Source organism: Artibeus jamaicensis, unplaced genomic scaffold (assembly GCF_021234435.1).
Source record: "Artibeus jamaicensis isolate MK-2021 breed Jamaican fruit bat unplaced genomic scaffold, CSHL_Jam_final scaffold_660, whole genome shotgun sequence".
Lineage (NCBI taxonomy): Eukaryota > Metazoa > Chordata > Mammalia > Chiroptera > Phyllostomidae > Artibeus > Artibeus jamaicensis.
The window spans coordinates 9,689,908-9,712,029 of record NW_026522052.1 but is presented as its reverse complement, the minus strand read 5'-3'; the positions used below and the strand labels follow the sequence as shown (position 1 = coordinate 9,712,029).

General features: G+C 53.4%; 1 protein-coding gene across 2 annotated transcripts in view; it reads left to right on the top strand.

The window, feature by feature from the left end:
* Nucleotides 1-21,784, top strand: part of DCPS (decapping enzyme, scavenger) — a 40,256-nt gene extending 18,472 nt beyond the window's left edge. The window contains exons 3-6 of one of the 2 annotated variants that reach the window (XM_037134249.2): nucleotides 8,203-8,348; nucleotides 15,249-15,362; nucleotides 19,576-19,686; nucleotides 21,382-21,784. In XM_037134249.2, coding sequence (XP_036990144.2) covers nucleotides 8,203-8,348; nucleotides 15,249-15,362; nucleotides 19,576-19,686; nucleotides 21,382-21,648 — 638 coding nt within the window. In that variant the 3' untranslated portion in view covers nucleotides 21,649-21,784. The remainder of the gene's footprint in view (nucleotides 1-8,202; nucleotides 8,349-15,248; nucleotides 15,363-19,575; nucleotides 19,687-21,381) is intronic. The other variant, XM_037134250.2, reaches the window with a different exon arrangement.
* The last annotated feature ends 338 nt before the right edge of the window (nucleotides 21,785-22,122 follow it).

Genomic DNA, 22,122 nt, shown 5'->3' with positions numbered 1-22,122 from the left:
AGGACATAAATGTGAAGAGGAAGAGGGTAGGTGCAGGAAACCAGTTCAAGAGAGACGGGGAGAGCTTCCCCATGAGGACCGTGCATGAGCTGGCAGGGCACCGCTCAGCACAGGCACCTGCTGGAGCAAGCCAGAGCCAGAGAGGCACGTTGCTCATGGGCCTAATGAGTTTTAACATCAAGAGGAGATAAGTAGCCCCGGCTGGCATTGCTCAATGGACTGAGTGCCAGCCTGTGAACCAAGGGGTTCGGTTTGATTCCTGGTTAGGGCACATGCCTGGGTCCTCAGTTGGGGGCATTTGAGAGGTGACCAATGTATGTTGCTCTCATACATGATGTTTCTCTCCCTCTCTCCCCTGTTTCCCTTCTCTCCAAAAATAAATACATTAAAAATTTAAAAAAAGATAACCAGGGATGTAGATGTGGTAATGAATTAGTGATAAATTTATAGAAAAGTAAACTTAGAAAAACAAACAAAAAAAAACCAACTGCATACACCAAAATTGTGCTGAGCAGGAGCAGTAGTCATAGAACACTACTCAGTAGTAGTGAACAGCATTTACGTCGTCCTTCACGGTGCCAACGCCGAGTCCTGACTTGCCCCGAGTTGTGGTGTGGCGGTGTGTGGTGCCAGCAAGGAGGTTAGAGAGAGACTGTGTCTGTGAGTGTGCGTGAGCGCTTTGGGTGGAGAGCTGGCGTAAAAAAAAAAAAAAAGCTAAATCCTTATCTTTTATAATGGGAGTTTAATAAGTAAAATTGAGAAGTCAAGGAGGGACAAGATACAAAAATATTTGTAATTTAGAGCTTTGTATGTACATAACCAAAGAAATGGGTAGAAGAGTTGGAAGTGGTGCACAGAGAGGAGCAGCAGACTGAAAAACAAGCTTCATTTGACTCTATGCTCGAATGCACCTTGAAGTAAAAAATAAAAGCAAAGTTTGAAAACTCAGGACAGGTAGGGAGCATCAGGAGGTCCTCTGAATATACAATGTTTCCCGTTACCTGCCATTTCCCTTTCTGTCGCTTTAGTTACTCGCAGTCAAACATTAAATGGGAAACTCCAGAAATAAACACTTCAGAAGTTTTAAATTGCACGCGGTTCTGTAACGTGACGAACTCATGCCCTCCGGCTCTGTCCCACCCAGGATGTGCATTTCCCTTTGTGCAATGAATCCATACTGCAGACAGTATAATGAGAGCTTATGAGAGAGACTGACCACACCGGTGTGGTGTATTATTACTACCATTTAGAGTAGTTCTTATTGTTGCCAGTCTCCTACTGTGCCTAGTTCATAAATTAAACTTCATTCTGGGCAAATACATATAGGAAAATGACATAGCATATATACGGTTCACTAGTATCCGTGGTTTCAGGCACCCACTGGGGATTTGGGAGTGTATCCCCGAGAAGAAGGGGGACTACTGTATTGTGGACATTTTTGAGGGATGGGTTTTGAAGGGGTTTGAGATTGTTTCAAGCTGTTTTTAAAAGAATGTCAGCAGGAAGAAGAAGAAGAAGGATGTTGCTTCTCTAGCCACAGGGAGAAGTTTCTGGGTGGGCAAGTGCCAGGGACTGCTTGCTCTGGGCAGGTGGCTCCCCAGAGTCAGCTTCCTAACCAGGGGTTGCCAGAGAGGGCACCAGGCAGGTGGTTGGGCCTCACCTGCTGACCTTTGGGGCTGGCACCGCAGTACCTTGGCCGGACCCCAGCCCTGAGCCAGATTGAGTCATGGGACTGAGAACACCGCAGTAAAACAAGGACATCCTAGCTGCCTCACGTTGATTTGAGGCATGAATGAGGTAATCCCCTCCCCGTAGGGCTCAGGACCGAGCGTCTAGCTCCTCTGTTACGGGGAACCATATGGGGCCAGAAGGTTCCTTTTTTATTAACTGTATTTTGAAAAAAAATTTTTGAACCCTACAGAAAAGTTGTAAGCATAGTCCAAAGAACTCCCTAACAGAAAAAACATTCACCATTTGGGTTTTTATTGAGTTTTTTGTTTAAAATTTTTTTGTATGTATTTTTTATTGAAGTGATTAATTTATTTAGTGATTTTTTTAATTACAGTGCATGTTCAATATTATTTTGTGTTAATTTCAGGTGTACAGCATAGTGGGTAGACAATCACATACTTTACAACGTGTTGTGCCTGCCGGGCAGCACACATAGTTATTACAAAGTTATTGGCTCTGTTACCTACACTGTACTTAACACCCTGTGACTGTTTTGTAAGCACCAATTAGTACTTCTTGATCCCTTCCTCATCTTCTTCACCCAGCCCCTAACCTCCCTCCCCTCTGGCAGCTGTCAGTCTGTTCTCTGTATCCGCAACACTGTTTCTGTTTCGTTTATTTATATTATTCTTCAGATTCTATGTATAAGCAAAATCGTATGGTATTTGTCTTTCTCTCACTGACTTACTGACATTTCACTTAGCACAATACCCTCTAGAGGCCCATCCTCGTTGTTGCAAACGAAAAGATTTCATTCATTCTTATGGCCGAGCAACATCCCATTGTGTACACGTACCTCGTCTTCTTTATCTAATGGTCTGTCAATGGACACTTGGGCTGCTTCCATAGCTTGTTGATGGTAAGTAGTGCTGCAGTGAACATAAGGGTGCATATATTCTTTTGAATTAGTATTTTGGGTTTCTTTGGATATATTCCCAGAAGTGGAATCGCTGGGTCATAAGGCAGTTCTGTTTTTCATGTTTTGAGGACCCTCCGTACTGCTTCCCACAGTGGCTGCATCCCACCGACAATGCACAAACATTCCCTTCCCTCCACATCCTCGCCAGCACCTGTTTGTTGTTTTATTTATGGAAGCCATTCTGGCAGGTTTGAGGTGGTCTCGTTGTGGTTTTAATTTGCACTTCTCAGATGATTAGCAACATTGAACATCTTTTTATGTGTCTTTTAGACATCTGTATATCTTCTTTGGAGAAGTGTCTATTCAGGCCCTTTGCCCATTTTTAAATTGGGTTGTTTGTTTATTTGCTGTTGAGTTGCATGAGTTCTGTATAAAATTTTGGATATTAACCCCTTATCAGATGTATTATTGCCAAATATGTTCTCCTGTTCAGTGAGTTGTCTTTTCATTTTGTTGATGGTTTCCTTTGCTGTGCAAAAACATTTTAGTTTGATGTAGTCCATTTGTTTATTTTTTTGCCTTTGTTTCCCTTGCCCAAGGAGATACATCATAAAAAACGTTGTGAAGAGAAATGCCTGAGATTGTGCTGCCTATGTTTTCTTCACAGAGCATCATGGTTTCAAGTCTTCCATTTAGGCCTTTAATCCATTTTTTGTTTATTTTTGTGTATTGTCTAAGAAAATGGTCTAGTTTCTTTTTTTTTTGCATGTATCTGTCTGGTTTTTCCAATATAGCTTATTGAGTAGACTGTCTTTGTCTCACTATATGTTCTTTCCTCCTGTGTTAAATGTTAAGCAACCATGTAGGTGTGGGCCCACTCCTGGGCTCTCTGTTCTGTTCCACTGAGCTACGTGTCTGTTTTTATGCCACTACTGTGCTCTCTTCCCCTTTTGTTAACACTTCACCACATCTGCTTTTCGTCATTTCACATACTCATACCATAATAATTTTTCACCAGTACTACTTATGGAAGAGTGAGTGACGGGCAGCATCACCTTTCGTTGCTAAGCATTTCAGTGAGTGTCTCCTGGGAACCAGAGTGGAATGACACATTTAAGGACATTTCTGTGCAAATAGTGTGTAACATACAGAGCATCATAAAATTGTACCAATAGTTTCAGTGCCTTCCAAGAAGCAGAACCCTCTGCCTCCGCCAAGGTCCAGGGCGGTTTCTAGTGCCCTTCCCTCTGGAACTGCCCCTCAGTCCCGCTGTCTCTCCTCGCTTGGACACTCGCGAAGAGTTGTACAGCTGCTTGTTTGTAGAATGTCCCTGGATTCGGGTTTGCTGATATTTCCTTGTGATTAGATTCAGGTTGTTGGTTTTGGCCAGAACACCAGGAACATCCATCATGAGGCACGTGGTGTCGGTTTTCCCGTCAGAAGTGAAGTGAGCTCTAATCACTTGCTATTTCAATACCCTTTGTATTCAGTAAGTGATCTGTGGGGAGATATGTAAAGACTGTGTGTGGGTATTCTGTCCTCAGTGTGTTTCCACCCAGTGGTTTGACATTTATTGGGCATCATCGGTTCTTGCCTAAGCTCCTTGTGAAGTTCGTTGGCAGGCTGACGCCTCGATTGGCATTTAGACAGACACAGGAGTTTGCTTTTGGCTGCCTTTGAGAAGCCTGCATTGATAATTATCCGGCAGGTTTTATCCCATTTGGGACAGAAATGCTTTCCTTGGGTTTAAGGTCTGAAAGGCCAGATTCATTGCCTCGTTTGTTCAGTGTTTGTTAAGTGCTTACTCTGGGCCAAGTGCTGTTCCGGGTGCTGCGGCTCAGATGATTTCAAAAATTTAGCCCTGGCTGGTGTGGCTCAGTGGATTGAGCATTGGCCTGCTAACCAAAGGGTCGAGGTTCAATTTCCAGTCAGGGCACATGCCTGGGTTGCGGACCAGGTCCCTAGTTGGGGGCACATGTGGGGCAACCACACATTGATGTTTCTCTCCCTTTCTCTTTCCCTTCCCCTCTAAATAAATAAATAAATAAATAAATAAATAAATAAATAAATAAAAATCTTTTTTAAAAGATTAAAAAAATCGATGTTTCTTTAAAAAAATTTAAAGTTAGACAAAATAAAAATTTGTTTTTAATTTTTATTTATTTATCTTTAGAAGGGAAGGAGAGAGGGAGAGAAATATCAATGTGTGGTTGCCTCTCGTGCGTCCCTTGCTGGGAACTGGCCTGCAACCCAGGCATGTGCCCTGACTGGGAATCGAACTGCGATCTTTTGGTTCGCAGGCTTGTGCTCAGTCCACTGAGCTATACCAGCCAGGGTGTCAAAATAAAATTTTCATCCTCCCGGAAGGTACATGGTAATGGGGGGACCAGACAATCAGGCTGCATTCTCTTGGCAGGTGTGGCGAGGGAAGGGGACAGGCAAGGGTGAGGGTGCCTGTCCCCTTTGCCAGCCAGGGCCACCCAAGGCCTGTGAGGAGCCTGACCTCTGGGCAGAGACCTGACCTCCACAGGAGGCCTGCGCAGCAGGGGGACAGCTGGCACGGGGCCTAGGAATGGGCATGTGCTTGGGTGACATAGTGGGGGTGTAGGCAGGTCAGCTTGTCTGGAGCAGAACGCCAAGGGGGAGATGGTGGCAAATGAGTTTGGGGAGCAGTCCGGACACCATAACACAGGCCTGTGTTGACTGCGATAGGGGCTGGCCAGGGGTGTCCCACCCAAGGGTTGCATGCTGCCCAGGATTGGCGATGAGCTCGGTCCAACGCAAAATCATAAATTTACTTAAAACCTTTTTTTTTTTTTTGCTCATCAGTTTTTGTTAGTATTTGTGTATTTAATGTGTGGCCCAAGACAACTCTTCTTTCAGTGTGTCCCAGAGACGTGGAAAGGTTAGACACCCTTTGTAGACAGTCTGTGTGTGAGGGAGTCAGCCCCTCAGGGGAGTAAGAAACTCAGCCAGCCCCACCCCTGACCCCAGCATGTGAGAATCCTGGCTTCCGGTGGTGGTCTGCTGGAGGCCGGCCCCCGGGAGGGACTGGCACAGAGGGCCGAGAGCACAGCGGTGAGGTTTCTGCCTCCAGGAAAGGGAGGACAGCAGGAAGTGAGCAGTTGGAAAATGTCTTTTCATTTTTTCCCTCCCACTGCGGGGAAGGCAGGAGGGGCTGGCCCGGGGAGGTGCCTGCTTCCCCAGCACCCTGGGTGGCTGGGGCGGTCTTTTGACAAGCCTTGGCAGACAGGGGCGCGCTTGGGGGCCCAGCAGCATTCTGATCTGGAGCAGCCAGGGAGCCCCAGACTGTGAGCACAGGCCATGTGTCCGTTGCCAAGAGGGCCAGGCTGTTCTCCAGCATGAGCTCTGTCTTCGTCCCACCCATCTCCCCCACACCAAGGGAGCACCATTGTTCACGGCTTCTCTCCCCTTGGCCCAGCCCAGGAAACTGGAACACTGGCCAGCCTGGGAACGAGAGCTGGCATTGGAGGAGCACTTTCTGGTTGGGGGGTAGGGCACTTTCCAAGTGCTTCTCATGTCCTGCTCGCTGACTTCTCACAACAACCCAGGGTTATAGAGCTTACTGAGTGCAGAGTTAGGATTTGAACCCAGGCTGATTGCTGCCAGAATCTCTGTTTTCTCCGCCAAGCTGCGCTGCAGACAGCTTGGGATTCCCCTACGGGCCACTGCCGGGCTGCTACGGTGCCATTCGTCCTAGTTCAGGCCATCTCCTGCCTCTTGTTGTGCTTGACCTCTGGGCCTTTGACCCCAGGCTGTCAGATGGGTGGGAGTGAGTGAGAAGTAGGGAACACCTGCTGCTGCTGCCTGCCTTTCAGCATTCAATACAGAGATTCCCAGGAAGTAGAGTGATACTCAGTTAGCGCCTCCGGTGGTCCATGTGGCAGGTGCTGTTTGATGCCATCAACAGCTCGGTGGGCAGATTTTATGGCCACCCTTTAACAGATGAGGAAGTGAGGCTTCGAGGGCCAGGTCGCACAGCCAGTGCGAGAAGAGCCACGTGTCAGCTCAGGTCCCATGTCTTCGCACCACCCTGGCCTCCGGAGCTGACGGAATAGGGGCCTCTGATCCCCCAGAAGACATGTGCTGGGTGTAGTTCACGAGGACGTCTCCCCGGGCTGGTGTCAAAAGAGCACCTGGTTCCAGCTCGTGTACCACACCTCGCAGTGTGACTGATGTCAGGTACTTCTCAGATGCTGTCTGCACTTTTCACCCTCCTGTGGAATAGGATTAGAGTCTCCGCCTTCCTCAGACCAAATGCGAACATATAGGTGGGTGGTTCTTAGTCGGTGTAGCGGTATGTAAGCAGAGGTGAGATGCGCCCTCTGGGTTTCTCCCCGATTCTCTGGACGAACACATCCACATCCAGAGTAAGGGCATTGGGGGAGTGGCAGGGGAGGCATGGGTCTCTCGAGAAACATCCCAGCTGGTTTTAAACACCGTTCCTTTCCTGTCCTTCATATCTTTGTTGACGGCCATACACAGGGGTGGCAAAAGTAGCTTTATAGTTGTTCTTATGGAAAAAGACAAATGCTACAAATAAATTATGCAATAATTAGTATATAAATAACACAAGAATAAACCTACTTTTTCCCACTTTTGTATAAATATTAGAGTGATGATAACAGTTGTAGCAGATGTTATTAGAAATAGGGAAAAGGACTTCACCGGGTGTATTTGCCCAGGGCCCTGCCCTGCAGTCTGTTTGGGAACACTGCCCAGTTCCCTTCTGGCAGAAACAGTGATTCCCAACCACGGGCAGATTTCTCCTCCAGGGAGTTTGGCAATGCCTGGAGATGCTTTCGGTAGCCACATGTGGGGCAGGGTTTTACCAGCACCACGGTCGGAGCCTGCAGTGCTGCTGCGTGTCCTGTGCTGCACAGGATGACGGCCCCCACAAAGGGGTCAGTAGGCCCGAGTGCTGGTGTCAAGGCTGAGAACCCACGGGTTGAAAATAGCCGGCTTTTGCATAGTAAATATTTGCTATCTGTCAGAGATCGTTCTACTTGCTTCACAGGTGTTAACTGGTTTAATCCTTCCAATCCTATGACTTAGAAGCTCTTATCGTCAGGTGGCAGATGGGAACTCAGAGGCATGGGAAGGTAAATGATCGGACTGGCATCCGGGCTCTGAGGAAGGAGCTGGAGAGGCAGGATTTGAACTCAGTTGGCTCCAGAGCTCGTGCCTGTAACCATTCACTGTGTATTCCGCCCTGCTTGGCAGTGAGGGACTGCTTGGCTTTAAACAAGGTTTTCAGCTGTGGGTCCAGAAACCCACATACCTAGAGATTTGGTGTGTGAGAGAAGTCGGAAACTTTTCATTTCTGTGCCTAGCAAATAAAGGAGGAAGCACGAAGGGTTGGGTGATGAGTTTTCCAGGTTCTGAGTGTGGCCCAGCTTTTTAATTCAGTGGCTCAGGCACCTGTGGGAGGGGATCGTGGGTGATAAGAGCCTCAGCCTTTGACTGCCTTTGCCAGGGGATCAGCAGTGGGGCAGAGGTTGTCCCCTTCCCCTGGTGGGGACCCAGCGTGGCTGGGCTGTGCAGGGAGTGGACCTCACTCCGTGAGCCTGGGTGGTGGTGTGTCATTGCAGATGTGAAGACCACCGTGGTGTACCCGGCCACAGAGAAGCACCTGCAGAAGTACCTGCGCCAGGACCTCCACCTGGTTCGAGAGACGGGGAGCGATTACAAGAACGTCACCTTCCCTCACCTGGAGTCTCAGAGCCTCAGCATCCAGGTGATTGGCCCAGAGGAGGCAGACCCGAGTGCTGTCCCAGTGGCTAGTGTGTCTCTCACAAGCATCCGTCGTGCCAGGGACCATCACTGTTCCCCAGCCAGGCTGTGGGGCTTTGGCGGAGAGTGCGGTGGAGTCCCTGCCTGCGTGGGGCTCGCCTCCTTGTGCAGGAGTCAGATAGCATGGAATGCATCCCTGACTGCACGGGATGCGACCTCATGAGCGCTGTGGGCAAAAATGGGCAGGGAAGTGGCATGAATAGCCCTGCGGTGAGGTGGTTGCTGTTCTGCAGAGGACAGTCATTGATACAGGAATTGACCTCAGTCTTGGGCATGCGCCTGAGGTTCCCTGAGGACCTCAAAGTGACCCAGTGCATTGGGGGTACGCCCTTGCCAGGTATCTGAATGGGCAACAGATGCCCAGTCAGGCCCGCCCCCTTCAGACTCGTATTCCTGGTCTTGCCTACAGCAAACCAGCCTCCAAATGCTTAAGCTCAGAGTAAAAAACTGCCCTTTGCTAGTTCTCCCTTGCATTCATTCCGTAGAGGGCAAGACCCAGTCGTCTCTGGGGGCTTTTGTGCAGACTTCTTCTTCCAGGGGCTGTGTTTGGGGGTTGGCAGTGTCTCCTGAGTGTCCTCAGTGACTGGGCCAGATTCAAGGCCATTTTAGCTAGCAGGTCCCGATTACTCCTTGGCCTAGGCCCAACACCAACCAGCGCCTCTGCCTCGAACTGGCTCCGTGTGAATGTCAGCATTAACTGATGGCTGAGTTGTTTTCTTGCTCGCTGTCTCCATGGCTTTCTCACTCACCCTTGTTCTCCTAGAGCATTTCTCATCCACTCTTCCCAAGACTCAGGTTGCAGTGGTGGAAGGTGTTCTGATACGGGGAACTCACAGCCATTTCCCCTGGACCCAAGAGAAGGGCGGGTGTCCTGGGCGTAGGGGCACTGTGGGCTGCATGTACTCGGGAGGAGGAAGCACAGGGAGGTTGGCAGGCTGGGCGGGGAGTGCTGTGTGCCCACGGCCCTCTCTCCCGGTCTGGCCGTATTTGCATAGGCTCTTCTGACTCACGCTGGCTGGATTTTTTTTTTTTTTTAAGTCCCAGCACTTGCTCTGTCCTCTAAGTGGAAAAGAGATGTGTCTCCATCTTCCTAGATAGCTTCTGTTGTCAGGGTCCTGGAGAAATCTCCTGGAAGATATGTTCTGTGTACCAGTTGCACGTCTGTGCGATTCAAGAGAGGAGCCCTTAATAGAGGCAGTGTGAGTCATGTGTGTACTTCTGCAGTGATTTAGATCCTTCTGGAAAATCATACAACAGAGTTCTGCTACTCTGCCTGCTTCTGTTTGACACAAGCACCGTGTATTCTTTCTTGACTGTTCCTAGCAAGTTTACAAGCATTTAGCTTAACTGGCAATAGTCATTGTATTTATTGAGCATCTACTATGTACAGGCCCTGGGCTAGCTAGGCTCAGGTGGGTCCCCAAGGTAAACACTGGTCCCTGATCCGGCCAAGATGGAGGCATAGGTGGGAACACTGTACCTCCTCACACAACCAAATTTAAGGACAGCAAATTTAAGGTAAAGATTTAGAAACAAAAACACAACCAAAACGGACAGAAAATTGAACTGTACTGAAGTCCAACAGCAATGAACCATTCATCCAGACGGGTAAGAGAGGCAGAGTCAGTGGTCGGTGGCCACTGAAGAGGGGTCACGGCAGGAAAAGGCGGTGGCTGCCCGACTAACCCAGGCACGTAGGCGGCGGTTAGCAGATCCCAGGTGTGGGGTGGCAATGGGCAGACCCAGTGAGGGCGCAAGGCGGCTGGCTGACTGTGGTCACATTCACGCGCAGATAAACCAGGTGAAAAAATGGACAGTGAAAGAGACCGCGCCACCCAGGGCCCCAGCGATGGGAATTAAAGCCTAAAAGCATCATCGATTAGAAAAACTTTCGGGGGTTGAGGTGCCGGGAGAGGCTCCCAGCCTCACAGGAGAGTTTGTTGGAGAGACCCACAGGGTCCTAGAATGTACACAAGACCACACACCTGGGAACCAGCACCAGAAGGGCCCAATTTGCTTGTGGGAAGCGGCAGAGGGGACCGAAATCCAAGAGAGCACGGGACAAGTGCCATTGTGCCCTCTCTGACCCCGCTCCCAGTCACAACCCAGCGACTGGGTTGACCCACCCTAGTGAATACCTAAGCTTTTGCCCCTCATACGTAACAGGTGCGAACAGACCAAAACATTATGGCTCAAGCAGAAGAACAGTGCAAAGCCCCAGAGCCAATACTTCTAAATGACAAAGAGATAGCCAACCTATCAGATGCATAGTTCAAAACACTGGTGATCAGGATGCTCACAGAACTGGTTGATTTTAGTCACAAATTAAAGGAACAAATGAAGGCTAAACTAATTGAAATGAAGGGAAATGAACAGGGAACCAATAGTGATGGAAAGGAAAGTGGGACTCAAGGGAGAGGACCAGAAGGAAGAAAAAAATGACCAAACAGAAAAGAATGAAGAAACAAGAATTCAAAAAAATGAGGAGAGGCTTTGGAACCTTCAGGACATCTTTAAACATTTCAACATTCCAATTATAGGAGTACCAGAAGGGGAAGAAGAAGAGCAGCAAGGGGAAAACTTATTTGAACAAATAATAAAGGAGAACTTCCCCAATCTGGCAAAGGAAATAGACTTCCAGGAAGTCCAGGAAGCTCAGAGAGTCCCAAAGAAGGTGGGCCCAAGGAGGAACACACCAAGGCACATCATAATTACATTATCCAAGATTAAAATGAAGGAGAGAATTCTAGAAGCAGCAAGAGCTAAGGGGACAGTCACCTACAAAAGAGTTCCCATCAGACTGCCAGCTGATTTCTCAAGACACCTTACATGCAAGAAGGGGCTGGAAAGAAGTATTCTAAGTCATGAAATCCAAAGACCTACATCCAAGATTGCTCTATCCAGCAAAGCTTTCATTTACAATCGAAGGGCAGATAAAGCTCTTCTCAGATAAGGTCAAGGAGTTCATCATCAAGTTCAAGAGTTCATCATCACCAAGCCCTTATTATATGAAATGTTAAAGGGACTTATCTAAGAAAAAGAAGTTAAAGAAACATGAACAGTGAAAGGACAACAAACTCACAGTTACTGAGAACCACACCTAAAACAAAAGCAAACTAAGTGGACAGCTAGATCAGGAGCGGAGCCACAAATATGGAGATCACATGGAGGGTTAGCAACAGGGGAGTGAGAGGAGGAGAAGGGGGGAGAAGGTACAGAGAATAAGTAGCGTAGACGGTAGGTAGAAAATAGGGGGATAGGCAAGGATAGTATGGGAAATGTAGAAGCTAAAGAACTTATGACGCATGGACATGAACTAAAGGGGGAATGGGGGAGGGGTGTGCAGGGTGGAGGGGAATGAAGGGGGGAATGGGACAACTGTAATGGCATAATCAATGAAATATATTAAAAAGAAAACACTGGTCCCTTCTAGGAAGACAGGCGTGGGGCTGACAGCCGCAGTGCAGTGTGACCAGCACTCTGGTGGTTTATATAGAAGGTGTAGTGGCAACACAAGGGGGAGTGGTCAGCTCACACAAGGGGACGGCCCACACAGGAGGGGACCCTCCAGCTGGCGGGGACAGATAGGAGTTTACCAGGTGGAGGAGGCAGGCGGGGCTTTCCAGGCAGAAGGAAGGGCAGGTGGAGAGGCACAGAGGGCTGGGGAGCTCAAGGTCAGCGGGAGACGCCAGGAGAAGGCCAGCAGGGGCCAGGAGGAGGCATGTGCCCTGTCCCGGGCCTCACACACCTTGCTGATTGCCAAGGTTGCCTGGTGTGATTTTTCAAAATACAGAATCTAGTCCATATCTGCTGGTTCAGGTGTTCAGGGAGTGGAGCTGAGAAATCTGAATTTTAAAAATATCTGTTGTGGCTGGTCGTCAGATCTGAGAACGATTGCCGTGGCCAGTGAGGGTCCCCCGAGCAGTTCAGTCCTGTGCGTCATGTGCTCAGAGTCAGACCATCGGCAGAGTGCGGTGAGGGAAGCAGAGGGGCTCTGAGAGCCCGCGTGGGTCTGGACCAGGCAGTCAGCGGGGAGGCTTCGGCAGCAGAGTTGAGAGGCGGGGTTTAGGAGATGGTCTGCGGGAGAAGCGGGGGAAGAGCCAGGGATGGCTCCAGGTCTAGCCTGCGTGATGAGTGGGCAAACAGTGGGGTTGTTAACCCAGACGGGGCCGGGGACAGCAGAGAGGGTTTATGTGCAAGACGGTGAGTTCAGTTTGGGACTCACTGAGTCCCCACGAGGTGCCAGGGACTGTTCTAAGCACTTTACCTGCATCACCTCAGGAAATGTTCACAGCGGCCCTGCAGAGATGGGGATTGGAGGCCGGGTGGTCTGGCTCCTGGGCTTTAGCCAACTATCTTCTTTGGCTCCTCAAACTTGGTGCTTATAACGTCTAGTAAAAACGCCCGGTAAAAAACGCAGCGGGACGTCTGGATTCGGAGCAAGAGACATCATTGGGCTGAACGTGCCGGTTGTCACTGAGTCAAGGCTTCAGTGTCAGCCAGGTTGGGTTCTCACTGTGCCACCTCAGAGCAGTGTGACACCGTCCTTCCCTCCCAAAGCCCAGTTTCCTTGTCTGGCAAAGGTGGCCGTGGTCCCAGGGGACACAGAGGTGTCGTGTGTCATGTGCCTGCTGCTGCTTTCTGCACAGAAAAGGCACCAGAGTGGTAGTTGCCATTAAGCACACCCATTTGACAGCTTGGGGAACAGGGCAGTGCAGAGCTGAGACACGTGGAGGGGCGGGCAGGTAAAGGGTGGCCAGCGGAGAGGGCCCAGCGGCTGGATGAGCAGAGAAGCAGGAGCATGAAGGAGGAGCACGATGTCCCAGGGAGGAGAGGGAGGTCTGGAGTGGGTGCCAGTGTCACTGCCAGGAGGCCCTGCCAGGTACCTTCCAGAGGCCGTCAGGGCCCACTCACAGGCCCGTCATCATCAGGGCCAAGTCTCCCAGCCCTGCTTTCCAGGGGTTCACTCCCTTTTCGTAACCCCCTAGGGTCTGTGTGAGACCTTCGCCAGCTTCTCCTGCCTTTCTCACTGGGCTTCTGGCCGAGACCCCATGTGCGTTTAGGTCCCTCCTGCTCCCCCAGGGGCCTTGCCCGTGCCCTGGAGTGTGGCTCCGAGACCACACTCTGGCTGAGAACTGTACGGACTCCCTTGCCCCTGCTTGTTCCTTAGCTGCAAAATGGGGTGCCCACAGCCCCAAATTCCCAGGATTGCTGTGAGGATAATCCCCATGAGGCCCTAGAGCACAGCCTGGCACGTAGTGGGACTGCGCTGGCCACTCCCCACCTGCCTGGAGCTGCTGGCTACCCCACTCTCGCACCAGCCTCAGCCTTGCTCTTACCTGCTCTTTCTCCCCCAGTGGTGCTTGTGGCCCCCGCCACCATTCTCAGTTCTAGTAAAGCTGCTCAGGCAGACATCCTAAGACTTCATTAGCTTTCACTCTAGACAGGAAAGGAGGGAGGTCAGCATTTCGGAGTCTTGTTTCATAATTACCAGGTTAAAAGTCTGTATCCCAAAGGGAAAAGTTTGGGTCCCCTTCCTCCTCCAGACCTCCCCCAGGGAGTGGGGCAGCCAGGGTGTTCTTGGGACGTGTGGGACTTTCTTCTTTGCAGTGAGTGGGCCCACAAGTGACCTGTCTGTGGGTCTTGCCTGTGGGGCTGGGAGGCCCGGCTATTTCCAGGCAGCTGTCCTCTGTTCCCAAACTCTTCATCTCAGAGAGCTGCACTTGACCTTGGCCATGCTGCCCAGGAGCTGAGGAGAGCCGAGGCTGCCGACTCCTGGGAGGAGGCACGCAGACTAAACCAGCCCCGGGTCCTGGCCTTGGCCTTTGCGGCACTGCTGCGCCACTGTCCTGGGAGTGGGCAGAGGGGCCCTCGGCTCCAGTGGTGTCAGCGCCCTGGCCACCCGTGCCCCTGCCGTGAGCTGGGAGGCGGATGGGCAGCGGCGTGAGCCCAGCCAGCCCTCTGCGTGGCTTTCCAGCAGGCTTCTCTCAGGGTTCCTGTCACCAAGCTTACTGACCTGGAAGGAAGTTTTCTTTGCAAAGGTTGGGGGGGGGGGAGTGGAGAATTGCTGAGGTCTGAGGTCTGTGGGTTTGAGCCCTGGGAAATAGGGGCCTTGCCTCAGCCTCCCTGTAGGAGGCTGCTGTAGGAAGGCTGTCTGGACCCTCGTTGTAGCTGTACCCTTGGCATCCATGCAGTGCCCAGGGAAGGGCTCCTGGAGCACTGTGGACAGCAGATCAGAGGTGTGTGGGCGGGCCAGAAGTCCTGTTGACAAGGTGGCCTTTAGGTCTGCTTTGTCACGCAGGGGCCATGTCAGCTGACACTGCTGTGGCTCCAGGTGGGCAGAAGTGCTTATCCAACCACTGAGAATCCCCGGGCAGGGCAGGAAGCCCACATACATCACTTTAGAACCCCCGCCTTTCCCCATCTGCATGGAGCCAGCTTCCTCTGCAGAGGGGTCTCCCAGCCTGGTAATGTGCTGTGGACCCGGCAGGCAGCTCACTCTTGGTCATGTGGGCAGTGGAGGGTGGATGCAGACCAGGCCTGTGAGGCCGCAGTGAAGTGCATGCGCACTGCTGACCCAGAGAGCCTGGAGAACCAGCTTGATCCACATGGTAGGGACCTTGTGCGGATGACTAGTGACCAAGTGTCAGCGGTGGGAGGAGGAGAGGTCTCTTCTGGACCCATGAGAGCAGATCCTGGGGCACAGGACCACCTGAGTATAGACCCCCTGAGGTCAGTGGCTATCCCTCCTGGAGGAGCCAGGGAGCTGCCCTAGCCCAGTCTGGGGAGTCTCCCCAAGGGGCGGTGACTGGATCTGAACCCGTCTCCTTCCCACTCCTTCCAGTGGGTGTACAACATTCTCGACAGGAAGGCGGAAGCTGACCGGATTGTGTTCGAGAACCCAGATCCCTCTGATGGCTTTGTCCTCATCCCCGACCTCAAGTGGAACCAGCAGCAGGTAGGAGGTTTCCCGCCGGGGTCCTCTGCTCTCGGAGTGCCCTGCCCCCCTGTTGCCAGCCCACCTCAGCCCCACCCTTCTTTCTCACTCTCTAAGCAGATTGTAATCCACCAGTGAGAGAGGTCTGAGCCCTGTGGTGCTCACGCAAGCCTGTTGTGCACTAATGTTTATATTCCACTGGGTTGTTTTAAAGCCCTGTCTCCCCCAGCAGCCCCCCTGCACTGTGTAGTGTGGGGGGCAGCATAAGGCAATGTTCGCCTAACCACGTGGGCCACTCCTTAACCCGCCAAGTGGCTTGGGTGGCCACTCTCACCTGCTGGAGCCTTGTGGTGGACTGTTTGCTTTCCTTCGTTCCCCTGGACACCCGCAGATCCAGGCAGGCCCATGGGCTGAAGTAGTGACAGGTGGCAGTCACGGGGAACAACCTGGTGTCCCTGACATTGCCCTAGTCACCGAGGAGGCCTTCTGGTGGCCCCGCCTGCCCCTGAGCCTCCCAGCTTTGTTTCCCAGCCCCCCGTGTGCCGGTGCGCTCTCCTCTCCGCCAGGGAGCGGCCTCCGGCAGAGCCACCTTCTCGCAGGCCCTCTTCACGCCGGGTAGCCTCTCTGCAGCTCCTCTCCCCATCCTCATTGCCCTACATCTGCCCACCACGCATGCCTCCTGACGTACCGTCTGCTATGTGGACAGACTCACGTGCCCTGACAGTACCAGACCAGGCAGAGCAGCGTCTTACAGGAAGTGCTGTTCCCACCGCAGAGCGGCAGTGGGCCACACTCGGCCTGCAGTGGGCCGGGGGCCAGGGGACGGCCAAGGCAGCCAGAGGTGGAATTGCTGAGTAGGAAGCAGTGAGCAGACAAATGCCCCGTCCTCCAGGTAGACCCTTTTATGTATTCCAACCTCGGGTTTCCGTTCTGCTTTTGGGGGGCCCTTCAGGTTGTTGTGCTCCTCCCGCAGTCGTGGGACAGGTGCCAGCATCGCTCTGGGGTCTGGGCCCTGTCCCCCGCCTTGGATGCCCGCTCTCTTCTCTCTGAGCTGTGGCCTGCCCATTAGGCCTTGGGTCCTCGCCGAGCTCACCTGCCGTTTGCTTGGTTTTGCTTTGGTGATTTCTGGACTTGCCATGCTGCTCTTCACTGCCAGAAAAGGGGGACTAGGAGGCTGTGGTTGGGGCAGAGGGCCAGCATCTCAGCTCGGGCACACAGGCGAGTGAGCACCAGCTGTCGCTTGTAGGAGACTAGAGGGAACTCCTGTGCATGGCTCAAGGGGTGGTGGGGAGTTTGAAGGGAGTTTCCAGGAGGCCGAGCGCTGTGTGATTTGTTAGAGTGAGGTGAGATCGAGGTGTGGGTGTTGTGGTGTAGAGAGGCTGAGAGAACACCTGCCCCCCGCCACCCCGCATCTCCTCCTCGCCCTGGCCTCCGTGTGGGAAGCCAGACCGGCTCTGGAGATGTTGGGGGTGCTGGGGCGAGGTCCTAGGGATACTAGTGGCAGCTCTGGACGGTGCCTTTGTGCAGCTCCACAAACCCCAGCTGCCCCTCAGCAGCCCTGTGCCTGGAGGTCCTGGGTGGTGCACTGGGTCATGAGGGTGGGGGTAGCATAGGAGGAGCCTCTGACTCACAAGACTTCTGAGACTGGGAGCGTGTGCTCTGCATGGGGACGGGACCAGCATCCTCCTGACCTAGTGCTGGCGGGCTTCCCGGCTGGGCTGTGCAAGGACGCACCCGCCCTCTGTTCCCTTGAACACAGAAAGGCTTCAGGAACCGCACTGGGCTTCCGGCCGCACTGGCCTTCCAGCCGCGCTTCTGGACTGACTCTCGGTGGCTGTGAGTGGGCAAGCTGAAACATCGGGCTTTCTTAGATGGCCTTGTAGGTGCCATGGTTCTCAACCTTTGCTTAATCAGCACTGGTAATGCCACATGTCACAGTCCCAAATCTTTGATCTGTGACAGAACACCAACATCAACAGTTCCCCGACAGACAGGCAGCATGTCCGGAGGGGAGGTAGGCCGGCGGACTTCTTTCCCTCACAGCCACGAGGTGAAGGGGGGTGCCTGGCGCTTTCCTCGGGGGGGCCTTTCTGGTCACCTGGGATCTCCCCTTGCTGTTCTTTCTCCCATAAGTGTATTTTTATATCATTTGTGTATATTTATGTAGCCCCCAACAGATGGCTCAGGCTTAGAAAGACTCTGTCCATCTGTCCATCCATCCATCCATTCCACGAATACTTATCAAGTCCCTAATGTTTGCTAGATACTGTGCTTTTTGGAGGTTGTAACGTCCCTTCCTCAGCTCTCTGAAGAGTTGCCTGTTTATTTGCTTGCTCTTTGTAGGCCCGGTTTATGCATGTAGGTGGTAAACTGCAGCTAGTACAAAGGGTGTCCATCCATTTCCCTGCCCTAAAAGAGAGAAGTTCTCCGTTCTTCCAGAGAGAGTCTTTGCATATTCTCTATGTAAGCATACACACAAACACACACATGCACACATGTGTGTGTTGGTCTAGACACACACACACTGTCAGTTCGTGGAGTGTAGGTGCTCTGGTCTAAGGTTTCTCAGATTAGGAGTCTGACCTTTCTGCTTGCTCCAGAGGTGGAGGCATGGCCAGCCGGTCTCGGTCTTGCTTCTTGCCAGGAAGCTATTACTTTGATGGCACCGTCCTGCCTTGTGAAAAGGGATGGATGGTGTCTTCTCCTAGCATGACTGACGGGCCAGCTTCTGGGGGACCCTCGCCAGCCCCTTGTCTCGCTTTGCCAGGTCATTTCTCGTGGCCAGGGTCCCTGTGGCTGCCTGCAGAAATCTGGGGTGTGTCCGGTATCGAAGAAGGACTTTCTTACCCTCTCCCCCCGGCCCATGAGCTGACACCCAGCCCCGGACGTCATTCCCCGTCATGTCTGTGGCTCGGGGAGGTATAATTTACTGTCACGTTTGGGGTTTGTCAGCAGACTCCATTTAAAACAGACGCTCCTGTTGTTTGGTCGTCCCGTGACAGTGACACGTGGAGCAGCTGAGACACTCGCAGACACCGCCTGCCCCTCCCCCCACCCCCGAGTTGAAACAGTTTTGTTTCCTGGCTGCTCCTTGGTCCTCCAACGAGCAGGAGTCAATGTCCTGGATACACGTCGTGAGAAGGGAAAGCGCAGAAGGGACCCGTGGGCACAGCTGGGTCACCTGCCCCAAGGTTCCCGAGGGAAAATGTCTGTGTCAGGGAGAGGCACAGCTGGGCATCAGGAACCGTGTGGGAGGTTTCTTTCTCACCTTTTAAATCGGGGTTCTTCAGAGGTGGGTCGGGTGACTCTCGGTGCCCAGAGTATCTCGTGGAGGAGCTGGCAGCTCAGACTGCAAGACCCAGGCCTCACCCACGGAGCCCTGCTGTCTGGGGCCTGCCTCGTACAGGGACATGGTACCAGCCCAGGCCGGGTCTGGGTGAGCGGGGCAGGAGCATTGTCCGAGCCAGAGGAGGAGGTCATTCACTGTCTTGAATAAGGTCTTGTTGACTTTTGGTTCTTTGTGCTGCTATGAACTCCAGGTTTTTGGCTCTGCTCCCGGAGGACAGTGGGAACAGCTGTCCGGGAGCCCGGGGAGATGGGAGATGGGGAGGAGAGGAAAGGGTCACCAGGCTCTGCTGGCTCCCTGCACACCAGCCTCTGGGGCAGTTGGGTTGTTTGCTCTCTCCTTGCAGGCCCTACATTCCGCCACCTCCGAGCCTTGGCTTTCACTGCTCCTCCACCTGAATGACCTTTCTCTAAGCCCATGTCTTCCAGACCCAGGTCTCCTGCCTCCTCTTTCAGGAAGCTCCTGTGGATGGCTCTCGCGAACAGTCTTTCCTCCTTCCTCCTGTTCGCACTTTGATCGCTTTGTGTCACACAGTTACTTGTGTGAGTGCAGTTAGACCATAAACTCTTGGAGGGAAAGAGCTGGCCTTGGCACTTTCTGGAACCCCATCAGCTCTGTGAGTGCAGAAGTACTCATCTCTGGTGTTCTTTAGCAGGTGGAATAAACAGAAGCCCCATTCCTTGGGTCGTCCCCACTCACGCATCCCGGGCACATGGTTACCCACGTGGTCTGGGGATCAGTCCTGCTTTGGCCCCTGCACTTGCCTGGGGCTGGTTCTGCAGGCCTGGGCCTGGGTGCTTGCCAGAAGCTTCCTTGGGGAATCCTGGGTTTGGCGTCCTCCCCAGGCCCTGTCACCTGTTGAGCCTGGTTTACTTCTGGTCTCTGCAGCTCGATGACCTGTACCTAATCGCCATCTGCCATCGCCGGGGAATCCGGTCGCTTCGAGACCTTACCGCAGAGCACCTGCCGCTGCTCAGGAACATCCTCCGGGAGGGGCAGGTGAGTCCCCCTGGCCGAGTCCCCTCGGAGCCCAGAGCAGTGGCACTCAGGTTCAGTGCGCTCCCTCCACCAAGGTCCTTGCCCCTCCCCGCAGGAGGTCTGCAGCGGGGGCTTCTTTCTGGACATCAGTGTGGAGGCCACACACAGGCTCTTCCGAGCCCTGTCGCCTGGTCCTGCCCCACCCTCCCACCCTTTGTTCAGCCACCTTTCTTCCCCACACTCGTGTTTTGTCTTAGGTCCCCACTTTGGCCCCCTGCCTTTCTCCGGCAGCCCCGACCTGGAACACCCATCCATCCCTGGATCGCCTGCCTTGCCTGTGATGGCCAAGTCACACGGCCAGGTCACACAGCCATATGTCTTGGGTAGCTGGGTGGCAGGCTCTGATGCTGAACGCTGGACCCTCCTCCTCCACCTGAGGGCAGAGGCTGCGTTCTCTAGGGCCTGGTTTTCAGGGACACCATCTGTCCGGGCTGTTTAATGACATCACAGGGCTACTAAAAGGAGTCCTGAGCTGAGGGATGATGGGAGAAGAGAGACAAGAACCCAGGGTGCTGGCCCTTATTTTGGCATTCTGACCCAAGCCAGTGGGCTGACCCTGGGCCTCACCTCTCTGGGTCTTGATACCTGCTTAGGATCCTTCTGAAACCTCCATTCTGTAGGGTGGTCTGAGCCTTTTTTCCACTTTGGAACATTTGAAGGTCCCCCCAAGCCCTCCCCCATTCCAGGGCCATGAGCGCTCCTCTCAACAGGAGCTGCCCAAGGCCCCACAGCCCGGGGAGGAAGGGCCCTGCCCTGTGCTCTCCGAGAGCCTTGGACCCGTTCCCTGTCAGTGCCCTCACCCTCCTGTCCCACCCGTCCTTCTTCAGAGGGACTGGTTGCTCTTATGAAACACTCTCTGGTGGCAGAGAGTGGTGTCTGTCTTTTGGGGAGATACCTGGCCAGCACATTCACCTGCCCTGGCAGCTCCAGCGGTCTCACCGTGCTCATCCCAGGAAGCCCTTTGGGTGCCCTGGCCTGGGTCTCACCCTGCTGCAGAGATCCCTGGGGTGAGCTCCAAACACAGAATGCAGTTCTGGGGTGTGCATGGAGCCCACTGAGGCCCTTGTCTTTTCTCCTCACCTCTGACCCCCCTTAGGGGTTTGCCCCCATTGGAAACCGGAGTCCCCTCTTAACTCCAAGCCTTGGACACTCCAGGAGAAGAGCTGAGAGAAAAAGCCCTACCCCTGAGCGAGGTGGGGCCCCAGGGAGGCGGGGCCAGAGCCGAGTCCGCCCGTCCTTTCTGCCCACCAAGGCCCTAGCTCCTCTCTCCGAGCTCCCCTGGGTAGCACGCTGAGGGAGGGCTCGGCTCTTTCCCTCCACTTGGTGCTGTCCGCGTTGACAGGTCAGGCACTGGGACTTTGGATTCCCAGAAGCAGCTGCTGGAGGAAGCAGATGTTTTACCCAGATTGGAGCAGGGCACCCTGAGCCGGGCAACTGCCCCCTTGCTTTGGGGGAGAGAACCTCAGCCTTGCCTCTGTCGCCTGTGTGTGTTGAATCTTAGAAAGCAGTTCTGGGGCCTGAAGCACACAGCGCCCAGAGGGCTGTTGGGAGGGTTTGTATCAGATGTAGGCCAGTCTGGGGTCAGACAGGTAGAGGGTCTGCTGCGGGTTTGCATACACGCAGCGACCCCTTTCCTGCCACCGCCCTTCTCACCAGGAGGCCATCCTGCAGCGCTACCAGGTGAAGGGGGACCGCCTCCGTGTGTACCTGCACTACCTGCCCTCCTACTACCACCTGCACGTGCACTTCACAGCCCTGGGCTTCGAGGCCCCTGGCTCTGGGGTGGCGCGGGCGCACCTGCTGGCGGACGTGATCGAGCACCTGGAGCTCGACCCCGAGTACTACCAGCAGCGCACCCTTACCTTTGCCCTCAGGGCAGATGACCCCCTGCTGAAGCTCCTGCAGGAAGCCCAGAAAAGCTGAGTCTGCCTGGGGCCACCCAGCGGAGGACACAGATGTGTGGGACTTGGGTGGAGGGGACTTTTTAGCACCAAATCCAATTTTTGTAGTGTGTTTTGTATTGGCTCATTTCTTGTATGTGAATAAAACATCGGTCTCATTTGGTGTGGACTGACGGCACGGTCTGGGAAGGCAGGTGCTGAGGCGGGTGGAGGGGCAGAGCCCAGGGAAGGCCTGGAGAGGAAAGGCCAGCCTCGGGGAGGGGGCGTGACTTCGGCCGGAGGGGCGTGGCTTCGGCCGGCCAGAAGGCTCCCGGGCCTGTGTCCGGGTCTGACCGAGCCTCTCCCTGTTTTCACTCCTGACCCGACGGCCATGTCCTTCTTCCTTCCTGGTGGAGTGCCCCCAAAACCACGTGTGAAAACTCTGGAAGTCATCTGTAGCACTTACTGGTGGCACTTCCTCTCTGCATTCCCAGCATTGAGGTCGCACCTCCCGGGT